At 44.9% G+C, this 24,972-nt stretch overlaps 1 protein-coding gene across 1 annotated transcript in view; it reads right to left on the bottom strand.

Moving 5' to 3' along the window:
- Window positions 1–24,972, bottom strand: part of CLSTN2 (calsyntenin 2) — a 625,300-nt gene that overhangs the window by 90,928 nt on the left and 509,400 nt on the right. The window contains exons 6-8 of the mRNA XM_010356587.2: window positions 21,758–21,943; window positions 10,692–10,940; window positions 3,704–3,825 (exon numbers count right to left, since the gene is read on the bottom strand). Coding sequence (XP_010354889.1) covers window positions 3,704–3,825; window positions 10,692–10,940; window positions 21,758–21,943 — 557 coding nt within the window. The remainder of the gene's footprint in view (window positions 1–3,703; window positions 3,826–10,691; window positions 10,941–21,757; window positions 21,944–24,972) is intronic.

Below are 24,972 nucleotides of genomic sequence, written 5' to 3'. Positions count from 1 at the left end.
TCCACATTCCTTTCAGATGTTCCCTCCCACAGAGGACTACCCAGGCTCTCAGCCCCAAGTGCCCTGCAGGGGCTCCCACAGACTCCCCTCATCTGGCCCCAGCCCACAGTGCCTACCACATGAGATTGTAAACTGTTTGTTGATGTATTTGTTTGACCCATTATCGTGGAAACATCTAGAGAACAGAGACTCTTATTTTAGCTACTAATCCCAGGTACCCCACACAGAGCCTAGAGCACAGTTTGTGCTCAGAATAAACTGCTAAATAAAGAAATAAACGAGTCCCCATCAGGCACTAGAACAGACAAAATGCTGCTGAAATTTCCAAGGTTGGCCAGGAGTTAAAATATAGACAATACATTAGACTGGCTGGAGTCCTTTCTGGCCAAGGCCAGAAAGTTCTGTAACAGTTACAAATCCACTGGTGGTAAATCTAGTAAGATCTTGAAATAAGATATCAAGATCAAAGATGAACAATGTTTGAAATCCAGGGAATTAAAAAATGGCAACATTTAAGAATTTTAAAATACTCAATAAAATGAGTCAAAAGATCAATTAATCACTGGGAGGTTTTCAAAGATATCTGGATTTTTCTTCCTTCCTCTCTCCCTCCCTCTTCCGCTGCCTCACCTCATCTCTCCCTTCTTTTAATCTTGACATCCATTCACTGTTATGCAAACATTTATTAGGCACCAACCATGTGCTCATGCCTATAATATGCACACAAGAGCTGGAGATGAGTAAGACACTACTCTGCCCTCCAGGAGCTCAGTGCAAAGTGAGCAGACAAGCAGGATAAACACATAACTATAGAACAGTAGGAATGGGGATGGAGTTCTGCCTGGAGACTGGAGAGCAGAGAAGAGAGGCAAACCACCCATGGGGGGTACCCAGGATGGCTTCCTGGGGGAGGTGACCTTACTAGGTATGCACATTCTGGGCATCAAGTGATTTACACCCAAGAAACTTCTGGCAAGGTTCTGTCTACACAGGAAGCTGAGTAAAGAGAAAGAGGGGTCTCTGGGTTGGTCAATATATACCACTGGATTGCTAGCATGGGAACTGTTGAGGTTTCCTGCAACCTACTCACTGTGGTTCCCTTCAGAGCGAGGGTAGCTGTGCAGGTGAGCTGGGGCCCTGATCATCAACAGGCAGTCTTTAAACTTTTTAAATGTTAATTTCTTTAGTAGAGGAATGCTATGGACTGAATTGTGTCTCTCCCAAATTCATATTTTGAAACCCTAACCCCCAATATATTTGGAGCTAGGACCTTTAGGAGGTAATTAAGGTTAAGTGAGGTCAAAGGGTGGAGCACTATTTCAATAGGGCTGGTTCCTCATAAGAAGACAATGCACCAGAGTGCTCCCTCTCTGCCATGTGAGGCCATGGTGAGGAGGAGGCCCTCTGCAAGCCAGGAAGAGATCTCTTAACAGGAACCAAACTGGCTCCTTGATCTTGTACTTCCTAACATCTTTAACTGTGAGAAAATAACTTCCTGTTGTTTAAGCCACTCAGCCTGTGGTATTTTGTTATGGTAGCCTGAGTAGACAAAGAATAGGACAGCTTGAGCAAAATGAAGATGTGACCATTTTAGAGGATTTCATCAAGACTATGAACCTTTTGTATTTCAGTGATAATTCTGATATCTAAAATTTTTGTAAATTTAGAAATGCAAATTTTTAAAACTTCAAATTAGGTGGCACACCAAAGCAGGAGCTGGGCATAATGGAAAGGGCAGGTCCTACCCATGGTTTGCTGTGTGACCTTGTGCAAGCTACTGGACCTCAGTCTATAGCCACACATTAGCCACCAGGAAGGGCTGTAGCAGAGATGAGAATAATTTCCCACATGCAGCCTGCCTTGCACAGAGCAGGCATTGACAAATGGTAGTCAATGAGATCAGGGTAGTTTGGAAGGTGTTTGGTGAATCTCAGCTCCTCCTTAAATTTACCACTTTGGGAACAGATGTTAGAACTGCTAGATTCACTATACCTTTATCTTTAGAACCAGAATTCCTTCCTCACCTATTTTTAATTTCCAAGCCTATGACTTCATTTGCCTGCATCAGTGCTTCTCAATCCCATCTTAGAAAATGCCTCAGGATATCTATAATTATCTCAACCAGTATAGCAATGTTCCTATTTTAAAAACCCTCACAATATGGAATTTATTTTAATTCACGTCAATTTGTATTATATATTTTAAAACATCCCATAAAAGCCATATGGCACTTTAGGACATAGCTGAGAGGTTGCTGAGAAATAAAATAAACAATGTCAAGATTTCACAATTCCTGCCAGATTCAGAATTCCTAATTCAGAGGAACATATACTAATCAAGATGCCATATTTTTAGAATTAGCATACAGCAGGATGGGATTTACTGGGAGTGGATTAGGCAGTTGCCACTGGGCTCCCCTAGCAACTTTCCTGTCAGCTTGGCATCCTTAATCTTGTCACATTGCCTGGAGTTCCACCATTGAGAGATTCCTCGGAGTTAATGAATCTTTGTTTTAGAGAACATACATGTGTACTTCTACGAGGATGAAAGGTGGCAGCAATCATTTCCATCTCAGTGTGAATGAGTTCCTCCTGGAATACTTCCCAGTAACACTCTAAGATCAGCTCACTGGAGGACTGGAGACTTGGATGGAACAGAGAGAGGGTGGGGGTGGAGACATAGTAACAAGGAGGGAGAAGGGAAAGGATTATGAATCAGTCAGCCCTCAGCAAGGTGAGGCAGGTAGTGTAGTACACACAGTGGGCTTTGGATGAAGTAAAGAAGACTGGGGGTCCCAGAAGTGCTTAGCCCAGCATATGGAAGGGGCAGAATAAAACAAAATGAGGTCCTGGGGCCCCAGGGAGGAAGGATCAGAGAAAGGGCATCATTTCTTCTGCCTCATTAAGCAGCATCTATTCCTTAATCCTATTTTCTGACTGCTGGCATTCTTTCTCTTGATAATTTAAAACCCTTTTTAAAAATTAGCCCCTGGTCACTTTCAAATTTAAGCAAAGGCCAACTCTAATCTTGCTACATAGATGCTTCCTGATGGCACAGCCAACCAGAAAAGTGAGTACTACTTCCACCGTTAATGCTTCACAGTCAGTCCTCAGAAATATACTTCAAAGCTTTGGAGTCACACCAGACACTTGCTTTGTCATTGAAAGTATGATGCAGTGGCTCTTGTGATCAAAAGTCATGAGGCCCTGGAGTGAGTCACAAATTTTTCCACTTCAGAAAAGAGCATGCACTGCCCAAGGTGCTCTGTGTCACTGCTTACTTCAAAGTCCTCAAATCCCTGTCCTCAACCTGTGTCACCCAAAGGAGGTAGTACAGCACCAAGGGAAGACATGGAGCATTTGTGATTTAAAGATGTGCTAACAGAGATCATAACTGGGCCTGGGGATCAGGAGAACTGGCTTCCACAAGCTCGATGTGGAGCAAATGGACAAACTGCACATGACAGGCCCAGTGACCCGCAGCATCCCGGCTGGGAAGCCTGTCCCTCCCAACCTTCACCTGGCTGTAAGGAGGCAGTTTCCTTCCTGACTTTAAGATGCTGTGTGTCTCCCTAAGCTGATTTTTCCAAAATTCAGCAAGTAGTCAGGACCTTGCAGTGCCTCCCCACTGCCATCACCATTGGATTGGACCGGCCACCCCTGCAGAGGCATGAGTAGCAGCAGGTGTGAGGTGAGCACCATACCTGATCCAACTTCCAGTGGAACTCCGCGGGGCGAAAGGTGTCAGCCTGGTCGAAGTCCTTCCGCAAGAGAAAGACGAGGCGGCAGTTGTGCACATACAGGGCATAGTGATGCCGGTTCATTTCTGAAAAGCAGAAAGAAGGTTTGAGGAGTGAGAGAACCCCTATGTCAGCCTCCACCAGAGGAGTCTTCCTGCTCACTCACTTAGCACAGCACAGAGGACAAAGGCATGGGCACTCCAGTCTTCTCAGTCTTCTCATTTACAACTGGCTCTGATGATAGTTATAATGCACATGATAGAGCTCTTCCAAAGTGGAAGAGGAAGACTCAGGAAAACCCACAGCCAACCTCTTGCTGAGAAGCCATCTGGACTTTAAATACCCACCTAACTTGTACTCAGATACTGCATCAGACCCAGGGTACAAATTACTTAGGTTGACAAACTTCTTGTTTGTTGGTTACAGATGCTTCTGGAGGGTTTAGGGAGCTATGTGCCAATCACATCAGTCACTCTGTGCTCCTTTAACATACTGGTTTCTTCTAGAGTTCTGAGTTTTTATTTTATTTCATCAGATAGCAGTGACAGCAGTGACTACAGAGTACATTTTCTCTCTCTACCTAATCTATGTGAAGTAGAGCTGCCTCACTTTTAGCTGCTGGGAGGAGGGGATAGGTTGATTTTCCAGCATTAGAGATAGTTTTGTGACTCCAACACCCCCTTCCCATATGCAGGCAATTAACGGGAAGTTTTCCTCTCCTAATGTAGAAACTTCCTTTCATGCTTAGAAAATCTCGTCTCATGGATCCTGGCAGAAGAGGAAATGTTCTTTGACCAATTCTTAGAGGACTTAAACCTTACTACATTATCGAACACACTAGAAATCTACCAGGAGGAGCGTGCTCCATAATATTGGTTGGGTGGGCAGGTGCCCATGTGTAGTGGAAAGAGCCTGGGCCCTCGATTCGGTAGACTTTGGGTGGAGTTGTATCTTGGGTGATGCTGAGAGAATCATCTCACCTCTCAGAGCTTCAGTTTCCTTAACTATATCATGACATTGATGCTAGATTATCATAATGTATCCCAAGAATGGAATATTGCAATCAATTCCTGTACATCCTGTATAAACCTTGCTTATAAAGTTTGGGTGGGAGGAATCAACACCAATTACATTTCTAGGATGGGCCCTGATTGCTCTTGACCAAACAGGTTCATGGGAATCCCCCAGCACATGACTGCTTCAGGATCCATGACCATGTTCCTAGCACAGGCCATTCTCCTGGCTTCAAAGCTTCTGTTAGGAGTTGGCAGGTGGCTCAGTTCAAGCCAGTGATACGAGCACTTTTCTCAGCAGTTCTGGAAGAGAACTGCTCTTTTAGCAGAAAGCAAACAGAAGAGATACTTTCCTTCCCACTGGAAGTTGTATTATACCACCAGGAGGCTTGGAGCTGTGCAGCCATATTTGCTCATGTAAAATGGATATACTTACAGGCACAGATCTGAGAAATTGCAGAGAAAAGGAGCCCGGCCTTAGATGTACTTTACCTTGATGATGACTTCATGAACCTTCATAGCTCTGGATGTTTTCAGTTACAAGATACCCACATTCTCTGTATTAGTTTGATTTTTTGGCTATCTGATATCAGTTTGGTCTAGACTTTCCATCCCTTATAGCTGAAAGCCTCTCAATTGATACAATGAGGAAATGTGTGGAATGCATCTGCCCAGAACAAATACTCCGTAAGTGTTACTTATCAGAAGAACTATCATACTGCCTCATGACCAGGGCAACATAACAAAGTAGTGCTCCCAGGAAAGCATCACCATTCTTGAGAACACAACCAGAGGATGACAGGAAGGAGCATGGTCAGGGTCTGACTGTGGCAGGGCTGGCCTCGGCCGTTATCTGGGGGACCATTTTTAGCCTTTGGATGGGCAAAACACCCTGGACTGCTTATGGGGATTTTACTAAAGATTTCTGGTCCCCCTCATCACTGTATAACTGACTTTTCTGTGGTTTCTGTTGATAACTCTTAGGAAACAGAGAAAGGAAGAATTTTTGCCTTTAGTTTTATTCGGAGTTAGGAGAAGCTGGAGCTAAGGAGGTGGAACAAGAAGAATGGATAGGCAAACCTCACTCTACTACAGCAGCTTCTAGCCTGGGAGGGTTCTTCCTCCTTCTACTCCCTTTCTCTGAATTCGTAGAGTCAACTCATATGCCAGGGTACCTCGTTCATTCACTGTGTTGGTGATGTGATTTGCTCAGGAATCCATTTTATTCCTTTTCCTGTCCTTAGGAATTCTTTGTTGAATCTTTCTTCCCTTCTCTCTGTCCACGTCTCAGGTAGATCCTAAAGCCTTCTGCTCACTTTCATGAATTAGAATAGTCTTGAAGGGTTTAATCCAAATCAAACATCAGTCTCTCATCCAGTTAAAACAGATGTTCCTCTTCTCCACTCAGTCTTTACCCATGGCTTGGCGGCCCACAATAGGGAAAGGATGGGGTAAGATCTTTCATTCTTCTTGTTCCACATCCTCATCCCCCAACCTCCTCCTAGCTCTAACCATGGTCAGAGGTAGGGGAATATGGATGAGAGGAAAAGAAGTATAAAGTTTCTTTAAAAAGCCAGTCAAGTTTTTCATTTTCCAAAGGCTCTGCAGAGGTTTCCACATTGCCATCTTCACCTCCCCACCCTCTGTAAGGATGGCCCTGCTATAAATCTTTACATAGGAATTGATATGGTAAGTGACACACTCCTTTTCTGGGTTGCTGGGACATTTGTGCTTGCTGCAATTCCACTTTATTAGCCCTCATCTCTCCATTCCTCATGTGAAAGATTTTCTTTCCAGTTGATCTTCCATAATTCCTCCTCAGCTTCTCCCTTCTCACAGGAATCCCCTCCAGCACACACATCAGCTCCTGCTGCTGGGACCCCTCTTCCTGGCATGCAGCCCTCTGGTTGCTAGCCTGGCACATTTCTGGATGTCCATTTGGCCCACAAGAGCAAAAACACCTGTGTTCTGCCAAATTGTACCAGGGAAACCTCTCTCCCTCTGGACCCTCTCTCCCTACCCTATAATTGTGGCAGCCCCATCATTTGCTTGCCTTCAGACACCCTGGGTAAGAATCAGGGCCAAGCCTTCATGTACCCTAAACTCGACGTAAGTCAGGCTTTTCCAGGACTCTCCTGGGCTCTGCTCTGACACCAGCCTGGAGCAGACTTAAGAGTGTTTGCAGCTCAGCCAACTGGCAGCAAAAGTAAGGTTCTCACTTCCTTTCTACAGATGACAACCTCAATCCTTCTGAGTGGTTTTCTGGGCACCTCTGTAAGTGTGAAAATACCCCCATCCCTTTCCTAGCAGGCAGGGGGACCATCCTAGCACTCTCTACCAGGCTGACACCTCCATCTCTCTCACCTGGTGATTACTGAACAAGGTTGGCCCCTCTCTCTTAGAAAACCCTGTAGGGAAGTGGCTAGCACTGTACATAGCCACTGATCATTCATTGTTCTCAGTTCCAACTCAGAGACAGAAAAGGGCTGCATGCCAGGGGAAGAAGATTCCAGCAAGAGGAGCAAATATGTGTGTAGGAGGGGACTGATTACTGTGACAAGGCAGGGGCTGAGGAGGAATCATGGAAAGTGACTGGAAAGTGCACTGTTCACGGGAGGAATGGAGAGGTAAACCCCAACAGAGGTGGGCTTAGAGGGGCACAGGGCCCCACACAGTGACCTCAAGGTAGACACACGGCTATGTGTTCACCTAACCTATTTTCTTTGCTCCTAGGTTCGCATCTAAACTCATTTCACAGCCTCCCCCATGGGTAGGTGGGGCAATGTGACTAAGTTCTGGCAAATGGAATGTGTATTAGAAGTCAAACATGATACTTTCTGTTCTGGTCAATAAAATCCTTCTGTGTTCAGCTCTAGCCTTACTTTCTGTTCTACGGTTGAAAATGGCAGCAGCAGATGATGCAAGAATCGTTGGCTTCTGAGTGTTCCGGGCAAAGCAGAGCTCCACTACCCACCAGACCCACCTGAAGCTACTAGACAATGACAGGAGGTGAAACCGTGGGGAAAGAATGCTAGCTACTGAGATGTTTGTCTTGGTGGTGGTAGTGTTGTTAGTGGTCCTCTCTCTTTTTTGCAGTTAGCCTTTGCTGACTTGTCAATTCTGTTATCCAGCTATTTAGAAAATAATTTATAATGGAACAGCATTAGTAAGTTTTACTTAGTACACCAGACAGAACTTAGTGCAATCTTCAGGAAGAGCAATTTGACAATTTACAGCAAAAGCTTCCTTTCCTAATATTTCTATTATTTGAATCAGTAATTCAACTTCTGGTTGAAATAATAAGAAATGTCCAAAAGGTATATACCAGAATACTCTTTACAACATTGCTGTGCTTGCATTTAAAAGAAGACAATGTAAATATCTAATGAAAGGGGGCCAGTGACATGAAGTATGATAAATCTACATGGCAGAGTTTTAAACTCCCAAATAATCCATATTTTAAAACATATTTTATCACATGGAGAAATGATGTAGAGACAATGTTATATAAAGGTAACTGATGACACAATAATATCAGATATTATAAGAATGTAAGGACATTCTACGTATACACAGAAGCAAAAAATAACATTGTAATGAAATGTACTAAATGTTATCAGAAAATATCTCCCCAATGGTTAGAATTTTAGGTAATTTGTGTGTTCTCTTTTACGCTTCTCTGTGTTTTTCATGCTTCCACTATAGACATACATTACTTTATAACTTGAAAAAAATGTAGATGTAAAAAAGCCATAAACAAGCTTTTATTTATTCCAGATTTTTAAAAAAATTTAGGATGGGGTATTTATAGATTTTTTTTCTTGCTGTCAGAAAAGTTAGAGAAAAATCTTCGCACTTTCTCTGTGCCAATCTTGAGTGTTGTTTCACACAAGGGCCCAAGCTGAACACCAGGTGCTGCTAATTTGGGGGTGCTGAATGCCTTCTCAGGGGACTGCTGTGATGCTGGTTGAGGCAGGGTTCAGCCATGGCTGCCCGTTAGGCTCCTCCAAGATTCTTATTGAGCTGGGTGGGGCTCTAGCATCTACATGTTTTTACAAGTGCACTACTTTATTTGAATGAGGACCACTGGTGCAATAGCATGGGCCTGGGACTCAGGGTCAGAGGATCTAGGTCCAATCCTGTCTTTCTTGGTAATCATCTGTGTTATCCTGGGCCAATCACTCAACTTTCCATATTCCAGTTTCCTCCTTTGTAAACAGGAACATTTATATCTGGCTGACTTGTCTCCCCAGGGACTCGATATAGCTCAGAAAGGACTATATGTGCATGGCCACTGACCCCAGCTCACACTGCTTTGTATTTGTCTGCATATTCTTAAGCTGTTGTCTCATTGGGATGCTGGCTCCTGGATTACGATGGGAGCACCTCACAGGGCACTGCACAGGCTACTGAACTGCGTCCCAAACCTCCACCTTCCTGCATGAAGGTTCCAAAGAAAAACCTGTCCTTGGCACTGACTCCTACATAGACTTGCCATATCAATAGGGAAAGCCAGGCACCTCTCAGTTTCTGTATCCAAAAACTATATTAACATTTATTATAAAGATCAATTGAAACAGAGAACATGGTGTTCTTGTAGCAGTGTAATGAGGAATAAAACTGGAAATAATAATGATAATTATAGTAACAACATCAAGTAAATTAATGGAACGCTGATTTATGCATGTGATGCTACTAATTTCATACTTTATTTCAAGTGTATTTCCCCTATTTTACCTATGGGGAAACTGAGGCTCAGAGAGATTAGCAGCTCCTCAAAGGTCACACCTGAAGAAGTGGTCAAGCTGAGATGGAAACTTTGGCTGTCCAACAGCAGAGGGCGAGCTTCAGCTCTTCTTCTATATTGTATTTTTACTGTTACATCTGCTGTGGTTGTTATTTATTTTGGGTGTTTTAGCAAAAGTTGTATTTGAAATGGGAAATTGTAGAATTATAACTAAATGCAGAGTTGTACAATTTGCATAAGATCTCGGGATGTTTGTGTATGTGTATGGGGATGGGTGGGTGTAGTGACAAGAGCACAGATTTGGATTTAGTTGGCTCTAAGCTGACATTCTAGTTCTGATACTGACTGTACAACTACTTGGGACAAGTTATTTAATCTCTAAGGAATATTTTATCCTTAAAATTGCAAAAACAATAAGGCTTTTATAAAATAACTAATAGAGACCTGTGTTTAGAATAGTAATAGCTAACACAGATTATCACACTTCCTTTGTGCCAGGCACTGTTCTGAACACTTCATGAAGTCATTTAATCCTCATGAGAACCCTATGAGGTAGATACTACTAAAACACCCCTTTTACAGACAGGTAAAGTGAGACATGGAAAGGCTAAACAACTTGCCAAGGTTACCTAGCTAATAAGTGTTAGGGGACTTTAACTACCAAGCCGTGAACTTCTTGCACAGGCCCAGCATGCTGAAAAGCCTAATGAATGGTAGCTATCATTACTATATATGGCAGAGGTTTTCAAACTGCTATTCTAAATTAGCAGTACTTTATTCAAAAGATAGCTTTTGGAAATCTTACTGTATATAATACAGTCAAGGTGGAGCTTCTTTGTTTGAATTAGGAATAAAGATGCCTCTCTCACCCGCATCTCACTTATAGCAGACCTAAAGCACTTCTGGGAATGCTGGGGTTCTGAGGAATCCAGTTTGAAAACCACTGATTCCAGCTTTTACATTCTTTGTGTCTGTACCCCTACTTTCCCCACTTTTCTGCTCCTGCTCTACCTCAAGTCAAGCCTGGAAAATCAGCAGCCAGAAAACCAGAGACCAGAATATATATTGGCAGGGTTCTTCCCAGGCTCCTGCTTTTCTTCCACATCCTCCTTGACTGTGTCCATGTCCAACCATCTGGGACAAAATGGGCAGCCGCTGGGGTAGGGGTGGAAGGGCTGGGCTAGAGACTCACCGGTTTTGTCTGAGTTGCAGAGGATGGTTTCCTTCTCGGCTCTCACACCAGGGCTGGGGCCATGTTTCATCCACATGGTGATGGTGAACTGGTCGGTCAGGTTCTTGGGCACAATCCCGTCAGGGATTTTGGCGCCCTGCCTGCCATCGAACTTGAAGATCATCTCACTGCTGTCCACCAGCAGTCCTGCAGTCCAGTTGGTGGCAGCACTAGGGGATGGCAAGAGGTCAATGATGCCAGAGGAGGCTCCTGCAGAGGGTCCGGAAAGAAAGGACAACGGGTCATTCCTAATGGGGCAGTGTCCTCATCTGTTTTCTGCTCCTGGGTCAAGATGAACTACTCAGTGTACTTACTCAGAGATGTCTGTGCCTAACCCTGAGCTCTGTGACTTAGGAAAAGAAGTGCCAAATGCTATTCCAGCCCCTGAGTTACTTATGATTTTCTTGGGGAGGCATCAGTAACTTACAGACAAAGTGCTGCACGTGGCAAGATAGGATGCAAGAAAAAAGTGTTGGAGGAATTTAGAAAGTTGGAAAAACCCTGGGGACTCTTACTAGCAGGGAGGGTTCCTGGAGAAAGCCAGGATTTGATTTGGGTGGACGGATTCGCTCACACACCTATCCATCTGTTAACCTGCCAGTCATCTACTGAGCACTAACCATGTGCCAAGACCCCTGCTAGGTGCTGGCTCTGTGAAGGTCAGTCAGACACAGTCCCTGACATAGAGGAGCTCAGAGCCAGCAAGTTGACAAAATGTGATCAGGGCTGTGACTGGGAAAAATTCCATATCCTGATCCCAAGAGAAGGAGTATGAGCCACTCATTATACTTTTTTACAAATATTTATTGAGGCCAAATGATGCAGTGGTTGAGAACACAAGTTTTGAAGTCAGCAGAACTTGAATTTGACACCTGGCAGCAAAATTTGCTAGCTTCGTGACTATGAGCAACTCAATTGACCTTTGTGACTCTGTTTCCTCTTCCCAGTGAGTTGTGAGGGTTGACTGAGATAATGCATTAGGCAGTAGCATGCTCACTGCATGGCGAAGGTTCACTCAGTGTTAGCTATCACGTTATCATTGTCATTATTATTTCTGCTGCTACTACAATAGTACTCAGGTTAAGACACGAAGACTTCGTCTGAGGCAGCAGGAGTGGGGGCAGGTTTATTTTAGAAGAATGACCAACTTTGTGGAGGGCAGGGCTGAGGTGAGAGGCGACAACTGGTCTGCCAGAGAAGACTGGATTGTCCTGCTGGGTGGGTCTGGGGCTTCTGCTGACTCTCCACAGGGGCTCAAATACAGAATTCTTTCCATCCTTCTGTTCCATACACAAACAGGGCTCAGGTGCTAGGGGAAGGAGGGCCAGGAACTTGCAGTCATTTTCAAATAATAAGAGTCAGGGAGTCTAAAGTGTGACCTGTGTTGGATGGGTAGGGGCATGGGGGCTCTTTCCTGGTATGGCACTGACCAGTCAGTCATAAACTCTGACGGGTTTAATGGACAGTGGTTGTGTGTATTACCTGCCAATTGCCCAGGCTTTGGATTTTTGACTTTTGTATATCAGAGCCTCATCTTACCTAGAGTATAGGTTCCAAAGACAGCCATTACAAAAAAAAAAAAAAAAAAAAAAAAAAAAAAAAAAAAAATCTCCTACCATTGAAATGACCCTTTGAAGATTCCTCAAGGAAGGTGCCATTTTGGAAATCAGTCTACTCATTTGAAAATGTTCAACTCAGCCAGTTTTCCCTCAGTCTGTGGAGGAGATCATCAGGTCTATATCCGTTGGCTAGCAACAGAAGGTTATGCTATGTGAAGAGCATGTATCCTTAGAGCCCAGATGCTCTGCTTATCACCATGACAGGTTCACTCTGGGAGAGGCTTCTGGAACTGTGGTGTCTGTGAAGGTGGAGATTAAAATCTCCCAATTCATGCTCATGCTGTAGCTTGTATTATCAAAGGGAAGTGTGGGCAGAGTTGACAGCATTATTTACATGAGTATTTCCTAGATATTTTGCCTGTTACTGCACCTGACACATAGTAGGCCCTCAGTTAATATTTATAATTACCTTTTCTCCCACTCAGTGCTCTCATGAGATGCTTCTGGAAATTCACCCAATGCTGAGGTGGGCCCATCCAGCCCCTTGTCCACGCCCCTCGCCTCTCACCACACTTAACCTGTTCTCATCCCCTGTTGCTAACTCCTTAATTGATATCCATGTTACTTATGTGATAAACTAATTGATACAAATATTGTAATGGCCAATAAAATTTTGCTGTCCTTTAATACCACCCTCCACAGATATTTCTAAGAAAGACATCTATCAAGGTAGTAGCAGAGAGAGATTTGTGAGTGGTTTGGAAGTAGGAGATACACGGTTTTTTGGGGAAAGTGCATTTTCCTAGTACCCCTGGAATAACACAACATGGCAATAGCTTCTTTGACCTATTAAGTTGAGTCTGATACAAAACTTGTCCAGTGTGAAGACAGCTGGTGACAGGGGTACACACAGAGTGTGTTGGTTCCTGAAACCTGGGGTGGCCAGAGAGATGCAGGCTGAGCACTCAGGGCTTCTGACTTCTAGCTCAAGCCAATGGGACCAACGTGATCTAGCAGGGCCCGGTGCAGAGACGTGTGTGTGGTGGCTGCAGAGGCCAGCTTTGCCACCATGTGGAGCAGCTGGGCCTCCACACAGGGGAAGCAGGGTGGGGTCTAGCAGGGCTTGAAACTCCACCACCAGAGGGTCCTTTTTTTGGCTAAGGACATTGCTGTTCCTATAGAATTCACACTTCAATTAATACCTCAGACTAGTGAAGAAATTGATGGTGAATTTCCTTCCAAACAGGTTTGGATATATAGAGATGTACACAGCAGAGAGGACCATGCATGGGGTGATGGGGGATGACATCAAGGGAAGGTTGGGAGACATAATTGGTTATAAAATAACCTAGTGCTGGCCAGGGTTATTCTACAGATATATCCAATATTTACATAACTATTTTATTTTATTTATTTTATTTTTGAGACAGAGTCTCACTCTCTCACCCAGGCTGGAGTGCAGTGGCGCGATCTTGGCTCACTGCAACCTCTGTCTCCCGGGTTCAAGTGACTCTCCTGACTCAGCCTCCTGAATAGCTGGGATTACAGGCATGCACCACTATGTCTGACTAATTTTTGTACTTTAAGAAGAGATGGGGTTTCACCATGTTGGCCAGGTTGGTCTCGAACTCCTGACCTCAGGTGATCTGCCCTCCTCGGCCTCCCAAAATGCTGGGATTACAGGCGTGAGCCACTCCACCCAGCCTACATAACCTTATTTTTTATAGTTACAGTACTTTATTGTTTTCCTGTGAAGTCTTACGAGGCACAGAATGGGTAGCAGGCCTGAATTAAGAGCCTTACATGTGTTTTTTTAGATACTCTTCTGTGCGGTGAATATTGTTAAGATTCCAGGTTACAGATAAAGAGCCCTAGGCAGACCGAGCCCAGGATGGCAACCAGCTAGCAAGTGAACCCATCACTAGGACTTCCCAGCTCCAAAGCCCACGCTCCCCATTGCACCTCCTCAGTGGACCTGGAGGGAGATCTTGTAACCTTCTACTCGTTTTGCAACCATAGAAACTGAGGCCCAGAGAGGGGAAACGACTGGAACAAAATCACAGTTACAGCTAGCTAGAAGCAGGCCCAGCTCTCAGACACCCAGTTAGTGTTCTTTCTACCACACAGTAGTGTTTAGGGGGCCAATCATATGACCTGCCAAGCACAACCTAGTCACACGGGACTCCACCTCCCTACACAGGCCACTGCTCTGACAGAGGGGCACACTGAGGACATATGCCCTGGCAAAGCCATAATGTGGGGCTTTTTGTCTTCCCCACTGAGTGGGAGCGGCAGGCCACTTTCCTTAACCCGCAGATGTTGCCTGCCAGAAACCATCAAGCTGCATTTAACCAGATGGTGCAGACTTCCACGAACTTAACAGATTGTATTTCATTTTTTGGTACACTTAAACAAACAGAGAAGATTTACTTTCTCCACGGTTTTTCTGTCTCTCTTCTCCCCAGGGATCCCTTGGAAAGGCAGTGGGTAAACAGAATGCATCACTTGCAGTGATGATACAGCACTGTCTACACATCAGGGTGTATTTAAGATGCTCCTTTGGAATCCTCTGCGAAGGTCCTGGCTGCTGAGGGTTCACACTGGTCTTGTATACAGCAGCTGCAGCTTGAGTACTGGGGATTGAAACCAGGGATGAGGTCCAATTTGACGTCCCTGGGCCCTAGCAGGATGGGGAAGCCACTCAGAGCCAGAAAATAGAAAATAGACACAACGAATGAGGCAGATTTCAGGGCATACTGTGGTACAAAAGCCCAAATGGGGCCTAGGGATGGCAGTCACTGTCTGAACTTCTTAACTGATGAATTTGCATTTTTCTCTGGATGGCCTTGGTGAGGCCAGAGGGTCCTTAGCATTTCAAGGAGCCTGTGGCAAGAGTGACTGACATGGGGCCACCAGTTGTGCCTCCTCAGGATCCACCCCTAGGCATGAGAAAGGGCAGGGATAAGTAGGGAATCTCAGGGAGAAGATCCAGTATAATCAAGGACACAGGCCTTACTCTGTAAGATATTCTCACAATTGGCAATATCAACTCCATATTATGCCAATAGCTGTTTATGTAATGTCTAAGTTATGCCAGGCACTGCCATGAGAATGCGGCCATGAACCCAACAGAAGTAGTTCTACCTTGAGGGATGCAATGAAAGTCTTTTATTTTCTGAAGGAAGAAGCTCAGTGGGTGGAGGAGTTCAGTGATGCAGAATCTCACAGGAAGTGAGGGAGGCCCTCTTGACAAGTGCTGTATCGACTGCCGGGACTTTGTGGTGGTAGAATGTATTCTATTCACAACACAAATCTCTGACCCACTGATATCAGCTTGGCCATGAGACTTGCTCCGATGAATGACATACGTGTGCATGTGACATGTGTCATATCAGAGCAGAAGCCTTAAGAGCCCGTCTGTGGTTCACCATGCATCTTTTCCATCTACCAGGAAATCAACAATGTTTTAGATCAAAGCTGTTCCATTTTCCTGGATCCTGGTGGGGAGCTAACATGGTGCAGAGCCACAGCCAATCGAAGGACACATGGTAAAAATGTTAAATAAACCTTTGTTATTTTAACACAGTGAAAGTTGGCAGTCAGTTGTTAACCTGTCTTACCCTGACTGATAATCCACATCAGTGATTGACATTGGCAGTTAAAATTCCCATTTCTCTATCTGTATACCTTAAGCATAGGCACGGAGGACTTCTGATGTCCTTTCAGGAGTTCACATGCTATTGATCCCACAATGACACTATCATTTCGCTTCTAGAATCCTAGAAAAGAGGAGTTCCTCCAAGGCCCTGGAATCAGAAACTTGGATTGCTAGGTGAAGCAAACTAGGTTTTGCTTCATCTGGGTGGTTGGCCAGGATCCTGAGTGAGAGCCATGGATATCTGGTTGCTTTCCAGCTTGGTATGTGTTTGTCACTGCAGGCAAAATCCTCCTCCCCAACATATTGGGCCATGTGGTATTGTAGTTGCTTAAATGACCTCCAAGAAATAAGCATAAGAAAGAAGCCCACTGCTCATTGTCAGCATCCATGAGTCAGTGCGTGCAGCCCTTCGCTGTTGTATGAGTGGGGATCTAATCAGACTTCCGACAGGTATTCACCTATTTTGCTTAAAGCAAAAGGCCCACTTCACCTCTCCGAGAATGGAGGCACTGGCTATGACTAGGAGACTGACATTGTCATGCTGGGAAGCTCCAGCTCTTTAGCAGTGTCATAGAGAAATCCATCATGGCTTCCTGTAGTTGGACTATTATGAGGGTATGAAAACCTCTGATGGTGGTTATTAGTGAGAACAAGTTCTGCTGAGCTGCAAGGTGCACTAGAAAACTATGGACTTTTATAGCTACTAAAAAATTGCATTGTAATTTTCTTAACATGTCTGTCTTCTCCAGAAGGCTGAATTGTTTTTATATGTTAAAAACATTTAAATAGACACATAACAATTGTACATATTTATGGGGTACAATGCAATATTTAGATGCATGTATACCTTGGGTAATAATCAATTCAGGATAATTAGCAAATCTACCACTCAAATATTTATTACTTCTTTGGGGGTGAGAATATTCAAACTCCTTTCTTCTAGCTATTTTGAAATATACAATACAGTATTATTAACAATAGTTGCTCTACTGTGAAATACAACATTAGAACTACATGGTCTTTTAATCTCTACGTTATTTTAAGAGTTGGCACAGCATCTGAATGCTCAACAGATATTTGTTGAATTAATAAATTTGTGCAGGAATGAATGAATGAACGAGCCCTCTACAAAAGTCTCCTGGGCTCACAAGTATATAAATCCTGAGAACAACTTAGGGTCTGGTCATGTGCACTGTTCTGACACATAAACCACGTGAATTTTGCAGCACACTCTCACTCTATGGTCTTTTGTTCAACAGGACCTGCCCTCAGCGTTCTTCACTCCACAAAACACAGCTGACCCAGACATCATGTACAGGAGGTACTGGCCAGCAGCCAGGAGTCCTGTGGTCCCTATGAGGAACCACCAAGGTTCCTGGCCTCAGTGCCACCAAGGGCATATGCACCACTGACTATTTTTCTAGTTTCTGTAATATGTAGTGATGTAGGGCCATCAAAGTGGACTTTTCTCGGGCTGTTGTTAATGTCAAATTTAATTTGGCCAAGAGGTCTCACTGAGGGCTTCTCTGTCATCTCATACTCAAGATAGTTCCGTGACAGGCACCTCTGGAAAGTCTGGTGCCTAGATGGCAGGGTCCTTCATGGGGATCTATGAATTCAGAGGAAGTGATAAGCAGTTGGCCCCACTTCTCTAAGAAGCCTGGCTTCAGGTAGAGCAAAGGAAGGTGGGGGCCACTTGAGTTACATCTGACCCCACAAGCTAAAGGGGACACAGAGGTTCAGGGGACCTCCTTTTTTTTGTCCAAAGCAGAATGGCAGTGTTTCCATGCATAAATCCATGAAGCAATATGCCTGACATCCAATGCTTCCCTAGGCCCAAAGAGGCATTTCAAGTGCTTCTGCATCTACTCAGGTACCTCCTGACAACAGGCTTGACACCAGCTTAAGTCCAACTCCCACTTAAACCAGATTCCCTCACTGCTCCTGATGGGGCCTACATTGCAGGAGAAGGAAGCAGGTGGGCAATGTCCAGAGTTCCATGATGACCCTCTGAGGAGATATCCATGGCTAGGTTACTGCATGACTACAGCTTCACAGAGGAGACTCCAGAACTCAAACTACCAAGGTAGCTCCATAGACTGACTTCTGGTGTGCATAGAGGGCAGGCGAATGCTGACTAGAGGGAAGGGTTTGGAGAGGTGAAGGGGAGAGAGACCATCCTAGTGGGAGGAGAATGTGAGTGAAGGCTTATGGATGAGAAGGAACCAGGCAGAGGGACCAAACAGGTGCCCTGACCAAGCAGAGGCAGAACATCAGGGCAAAATGTGCTGCAGTAATGGATCAGCAGGTGGAGGCTGATCTTTGGGAGGGTCGAGAATCAGGCTAGAATGTGGTGCCCACAGCTGGGTATACCACAGGCAACTGCTGCCGTTGTCCCTTAGATCTGCCCTTTATCCTGGATACCTAGCTCTGGTTGGCAGCACCCTCATTCAGTCAGACACTCACACCAGAACCTTTTTAGACTCCTCTCTTACTCCTGACAACTAATCAGTCATTGAATCTTGCTGATTTTGTCTCCAAAGTCTGTCTTAAATTCCTCCTTCCTGCCACTCCCCTGGTTCAGAACTCATTATCTCTTGCTTAGACCATGGCTCCAATACCCTAATTGGTCTCCCTGTTTCCATCCAAAGTCAATAAAGATTTGTAGGATGAAAAATGCATGAATACTGAGGCTTAAATGGTCATGGCAGCTCCCCAGTTGGGAATCCCAGCAAGAAGCTTGTCTACCATCCACTGAAGACACACAGAAACTTGTCTCTGGAACCAAAAGTACCCTACAGGAGTCAGGCATTATAACCCAGCTTCCATTGTAGAAGTGATCCAGCCTACATTTCCCTTACGGGTGGAGAGAACATGAGTCCCTACATGGAAGCTGACCCCAGGATAGGATTTGTATCTGGGCCTCACTCATTTGCTTTCACCCTTTTTATCTGAGCTCTCCTCCAGTGCAGTTCAAAAGCCAGGCTTCTAATGTAGAGGCAGGACTGAGCCTGCTCAGCAGGGTTATTGGGATAGGATTCTCATAGGTGTGGGGGGCAGTGCTATGGAGAGAAGCACAGACTTCTGTCCTTCAAAGGGCAGCTCCCAGCACCAAATAAGGCCGCATCTTAGGGGAAACTGCCTTGCTGGATGAATTAACCTGTCCTGCCAGGCGATGTTGGCAGCACAGATAGAATGAACTGTGTTAACATATGAGATGCAATTTTGTTCGAAAATGTGTTCCTTCAGGAAATCCTTATCACACTCCCTATCTCCCCATCTCTCCCCAGCAACATTCAAAATCAAATCACAAGTGTGTGCCCTTGGGCTCATCTGATCTTTAACAAGCTGATCCCATCATCTCTTCTAACCTGGAGGAGTTTAGGAAATGATGCTAACCCACTGGCCTGGGGTTGAGTTGACTTCTAATTCAGGTGCATGGGGAGCAAAATGGGGTATTCCTTCAAACTAAGATGTCATCTTGGATGGCTTCTCTGCCACAGAATGGAGGAGAGGACTGGAGGCCGTTTTCTGCCTTACAACCATTTTTGCAAGAGCTGTATGGAATATTGAAGTTGTAGTGATTTTTCCGATCTACTGCATCATTCTGGAGAGGTCTGCAGTCCCATAGGCCTTCCCTGCCAGCCAGGTGACATGAAAAATGGAACATGACAATATCAAGCAGGGTTTATTTCACATTCAGTTCTAAATATTTTTACTTGGTTCCTTGAGTTAGAACAGTGTGGGTGAAGGGGTGTGTGTGCTTGTGTGTGTGTGTGTGTGTATATGTGCGTGTGTGTGTGTGTGTGTGTGTGTGTGTGAAAGCTGAGGGAGAAAAACTGCCCCAAAGATAGTAGTGGAGAGGCCCACCTTGGGGGAAGGCAGGCTAGACTGTGCATTCGCAGCCTCCCTTTCTTTTGGAGGAGATGCGGTTACCTCCAAATACAAGCCCAGTGTAAGAGTAAGCCCTTTCCTAAGCTCCCAAACATGGCTAGAGAGTCCAGTGTGAGTTCCTGAGTATTTTGGGAGAGAACAAGGAAGAAATGAACTATGTGCAGGAGTAGGAGCGAAGGAGGCCCATCAACACGTCAACAGTCTGAGTTACAAAGCACATGAGGTGCTTCTCACCTTATGAGATGCTCATTTTCTCATTTCACAGACTCACTTGAGAGATTTACATTCTAGCTCCAGAGGCCTGGATGGATAGCCTTAGTGGATACTGAGCGAAAACACCCATCATTCAGACAGACTTACTTTCAATTCCTGGCTCTGTTGCTTTCTATCTGTGTGACCTGAGACAGGTCATTTTCACTCTCTGGGCCTCAAATTTTTCATCTCTAAAATGGGATGGGTGACCTCCTCATGGTGAAGACAGGAGAACTAAATAAAGTAATGCATGCGAAGAGGCTGGCAGGGCACGCACAGCAGGTGCCCAGTGAAGCTGGCTTTCCTCCATATCCACCTTTCAGAGCACTCCTCCGTCAGTTTTGCTTCCTAACTCCCAGCCTGCCTCCTTTCTTGGGGTGCCATCTCACAGCCAAATGACAACAAGCCCTCTCTGTCCCTCACAAGTGAGTATCTTCCTTTGTCCACCTTCACCCTCACCCCAAGCTCTTCACTGCTGTGGGCAGACAGACTCAGCTTCACGGGCATGTGACCTGGTTACCCAGGGCAATGACTACATGACAGAGTTGAATTTCTACCCTGTCCTAACTTTGCTTATCTTTAACACACAGAATGCCTGTGATAAAAAGTTCCCTTTGCAACCAGACCAGCTGAGACTGGTACATAGAACCAAGATAGTTGACCAAAGGACTTCAAAAAGACCTCAGGCTTCATAATAATTTTATTTCCATGCTAAATGATACTCCCTCCAGCACCATGACAAATGACAATTGCCACGACAATGACTGGAAGAAGCCTTAAAAGGACTAAAAGGGAGGCAGTACTACTGGTTCCAGGAGGTTCACCACCCATTTCTGGAAAAGACATGAATATTCTTTCCTTTGCTTTTCATGTCAACTCCTTCATTAGAGAAATCCTGTATCTTAAGCCTCTCACCCTCACTTGTTGAGAAGTTGATTGTGAGCCATGCTCCTGGTTCTCAATTCCACGGCCATTGAATAAAGCCTACACTGCTTGACACTCACTTTTGGTTTTGTGTATTGGCTTTGTGATACTGTGTAGGGAAAGACTCCATCTTTGGCAAGACCAGCTTTGTCAATAACAACCTGAATAGTCACATAGGGTCCAATGCTTAGTTGTGTATACTTGGTTTAATGCTTTGCTCTCTCTGTTTTAAAACTCTTGTTAATTTTTGAAAAAGACCCCCAAATTTTCATTTGCATTGGGCCCCACAAATTATATAGCTGGCGCTTTGGGGAGGAGACCAATCTCTTTCCAGCTGACTGACACTACTAACTCTTCGTTCTGGGTCTGGTCTGGTAGCTTCTTCTAAACCATTGGGGCAGAAAGGAACTCGTGTTTCTTTGGACCCTGCCCTAGGTACTCTTGAAAGTATTGTGCCATTTAATCCCTGTTTTACCAAAGAAGAGCAAAGGCTTTGCCTTTCCATGTCACTTGCCCAAAGTCACATAACTAATAAACGGAGTCTGAGTCAGGAGTCTAGTGCCAAAAGCTGGGCCTTCCAACCCGTCTGCCATAAGTAAACTTAAAATCCATCCAGGAGTTACACATATCGGTGCAGGAAGGGAGGGCGGATTCTTCCCTAAGATAATAAGGTATGCTTTTTTTGGTATACATCATTTAAAAGCAATTAATTTAAAAAATCCCCAAAGGGAAAAACCTACCACATAACTTCTGAAGGGATTTCTCAGAGTAGGTCTCCCGGTCACAACCCTTCCCAATGTAATTAGTCTGCAGCTCTGCGACGATCTGGAGGGAAGACACGGCTCCATCGCACATCTCCAGGTGGATGCTGGGGAACAGGGCCATGCTCCCGGAGCCAGGCTGGTACTCAATCCTTTTGGTCCAGTCTAAACAAACAAGGAAAGGATGAAAAGTGAATCAGGTGCAGTCAGTTCTGCTGGAACATTTCTTTTAGAAGTGTGAATTTGTTCCAATGAATTATTTGCCCCAACACATATATTAGATATTAGGGAACAGTCTGAGAATAGTGGCAGTTTTACATTTGCTTATGCAAGGTTTCCTCCCTGAGAAATACTAGGCAAATGCAGAAAACTGCACCCAGCTGCACTGAGCCACGCAGGAACACACAAAACATGTGCAGGCACAAGCATGCTCACATGAGTGCGCGCGCACACACACACACACACACAGTCACACCCTCAAACATATACCAGCTACTCAGTTCACCAGTGTTGTGAGCCACACCTGTCCATGGCTGCAGTCACGACTTTTCATTCATTTCCCAGACACTCCTTCAAGGACTTCACAACAACACACCAGAGGCAACCCCCACCATCCCCAACCTTTTCTTTAGTATCTCAAGGTGTATTTTTTAACTTTTATTTTAGGTTTAGGTGTATAAGTGCAGGTTTGTTATATAGGTAAATTTGTGTCACGGGAGCTTGTGGTACAGATTATTTCAGTACCTGGGGGAGGCAACCCTTCTTACATTCACTTCACAGGCAAACGTCAGATCTCCTCAAGGTAAGGTGCCATAATTATTGTAGTATTTGTGTAATATTGTGCTAATGTTTTCTCTTTCTCCTTTTTTTCATGTGCCACTGATGATATTTTTGAGTGTTGTGCCTCTGGCCCCATTTTTCAACTTTGCCTCACGTGGTAATTTTTAGGAAGGCATGTGTCTTGTTATAAAACAAAAGAAAGCATGGTTGTTCAGGCATCTCATGAGGTCACAAGGTAGGGTGAAAGGATTCTCAGACACTCAGAACTGTGAGTCACTGAAGTAGGTCTCATGGTCTTGTCACTGCTTTTTAGTGAAACAATAATGTGGAGATGGTAAAGCATTAGAGAGGAACAAAATCACAATTAAAATGGCACCATGCAAGAACAGAGCAATCAACACATACAAACTCTACAAGTGAGTGTACAGAGGAATTGACTGATACAATAACAGCAGCACCTGAAAGTCAGAGCGGACTCCAGGCAAGCTCCCAGTGACTGATGACGTGTGTTTGCCTGCCACAGCGGGCATCCCATGCTCTGTGAGGACACATATCTGAGATGGCTGTGCAGCCATCCTCAGCCAGATTTATGTGCAGAAGAGTGATTCTGAGTCGTCAAGCAATGTGAACTATGGGTGCTATTAGTTTACTAATCCCAAATGTTTGTCATATACAACATTGCTAGATGATATCCCTTTGCTGAAGTAGAAATAAAAATCTATAAAGTTGCCTGACCTCACCCATGAGAAACTCAGAAAGTCCTTCATTGTGGGACTCGGTATCAGGCTGCGGTTACCAGAAGACTCCTCAGTTCCCAGTGGGCCATTGGCACCACCATGTGATACCAGTATCTTGGAAGAGGCTGGGCTTTGGGGCTAGCCAGATGGCTTTGTTCACTGAGCAACCATTTGTTCAGGGTTTGTTTCTATGTGCCAGGCTCTGCTTGGAGTACAAAGGGTACAGCAGTGAACAAGTCAGGAGCCTAGGGAGAGAGGCAGGTGATGAATAAGCCTGTGCTGCTCTAACAGAGAGGAGTAAGTGCTATGAAAGGAAAAGCCAGTGATAGTGAGGGGCTCCTTTAGCTTGAGAGTTAACCTCTGAGCTGAGGCCTGAATATCAAGGACAAATGCATTGGGGGAAGCCTCAGGGAAGCATGTGTGAAGCAGATGCAACAACAATCTTGGCTTGTCTTTGTAAGGTCAGAAAGTTCTTGAGCAGGTTACTGAAGGTCTCCAAGCCTCAGGCATCTCATCAAGAAAATGGGAACCATAGCACTGACCTTACAGTATTGAGGTAGGGACTGAGTGTGAAAATGTGTGCATTGCATGCAGTAGAGAGTGATCAATGTTGTTGCCTGGCAAGGAAGAAGACAGTCTGCCCCCATCCATCACAACTTTGACACATTGCAGGTACCTTTGCAATCTGACTTTAGCTCTGAGCCCCCATGGTCACCAGTTGCCCTTTACGGGGTTTTCTCAGAGTGTCTCACAGGAAGAGAGTGCACATTACGGTTGTGAGATTCATCCCTAGGGTACTTACAATAAGAGGATGTTTGGATGAGAGTGACTAATTGTAAAGGAGAACATCCCCAATTCTATGTTATTTTCCTCATAGTCTTTAGGAGCTGTATCTGGATTAGCCCATCCCCTCCCAGAGGATGAGATCATGAAGTTGCTGCAGCCCATGCTCCAAAAGCCTCAAGTGCAATCTTAAGGACAAACCACTGGAGCAAAAGGTGGCTTTTTGTCTGGTGGATCTAAAGTCATAGTGCTATAGGAAGCCCTCCACACACATGGCCAACTGTGTAGTGTCCTAGGTACAAAATGTTTCGTGCCACTGTGTATTTGAATGTGCTGTTTCTTCTACTTGAGGCTCCCTTTCTATCACCATCTCTCTTGCCACCTCCTCCATGTGGCCTTCTGGGATTTCTCCAGTCTAGGTCGGTGCCCTCTCTCCTCCATGCTTCTGCAGTATTTTCAACATTAGACTGTAGCATTAGACTCCAAGCTTCATGGTGCCTCTGAGGCCCCATCATGCTAGTCAGTGCCTGGCACAGAGTAGATGCTCACTAGTGGTAGAAACTGTGACAGAATCCTACAGGCTATCTTTTGATAGGAAATATTTGCTGGGCGGATCTGGGCAGTCCCAGACATCTAACCTTGATTGCTGCCTTGGTAGTACGTCTTGAGCTGCAGACAGAATCCATGGCTTGTTTGCAGCTTCTCTGGTACTGACCCCACCTGCCTGTATCTTCACTCCTGCTGAACCATCTATCCCTTCTCTATATAGAACCATCTCTCTCTCCTCTCTTCCCAAACCCCCCATAAACTCCCTTTCTGTAAATTGAAAATGGAGAAAGCAGTTTTGTGCTGGAAGCAGGAGCTTGGTGTGCACCCTGCAGCACCAGTCTTGAG

The sequence above is a fragment of the Rhinopithecus roxellana genome, chromosome 1 (genome assembly GCF_007565055.1).
Source record: "Rhinopithecus roxellana isolate Shanxi Qingling chromosome 1, ASM756505v1, whole genome shotgun sequence".
NCBI lineage: Eukaryota > Metazoa > Chordata > Mammalia > Primates > Cercopithecidae > Rhinopithecus > Rhinopithecus roxellana.
Note: the sequence above shows the minus strand (reverse complement) of the source record. Positions and strands in the feature narration are given on the sequence as shown.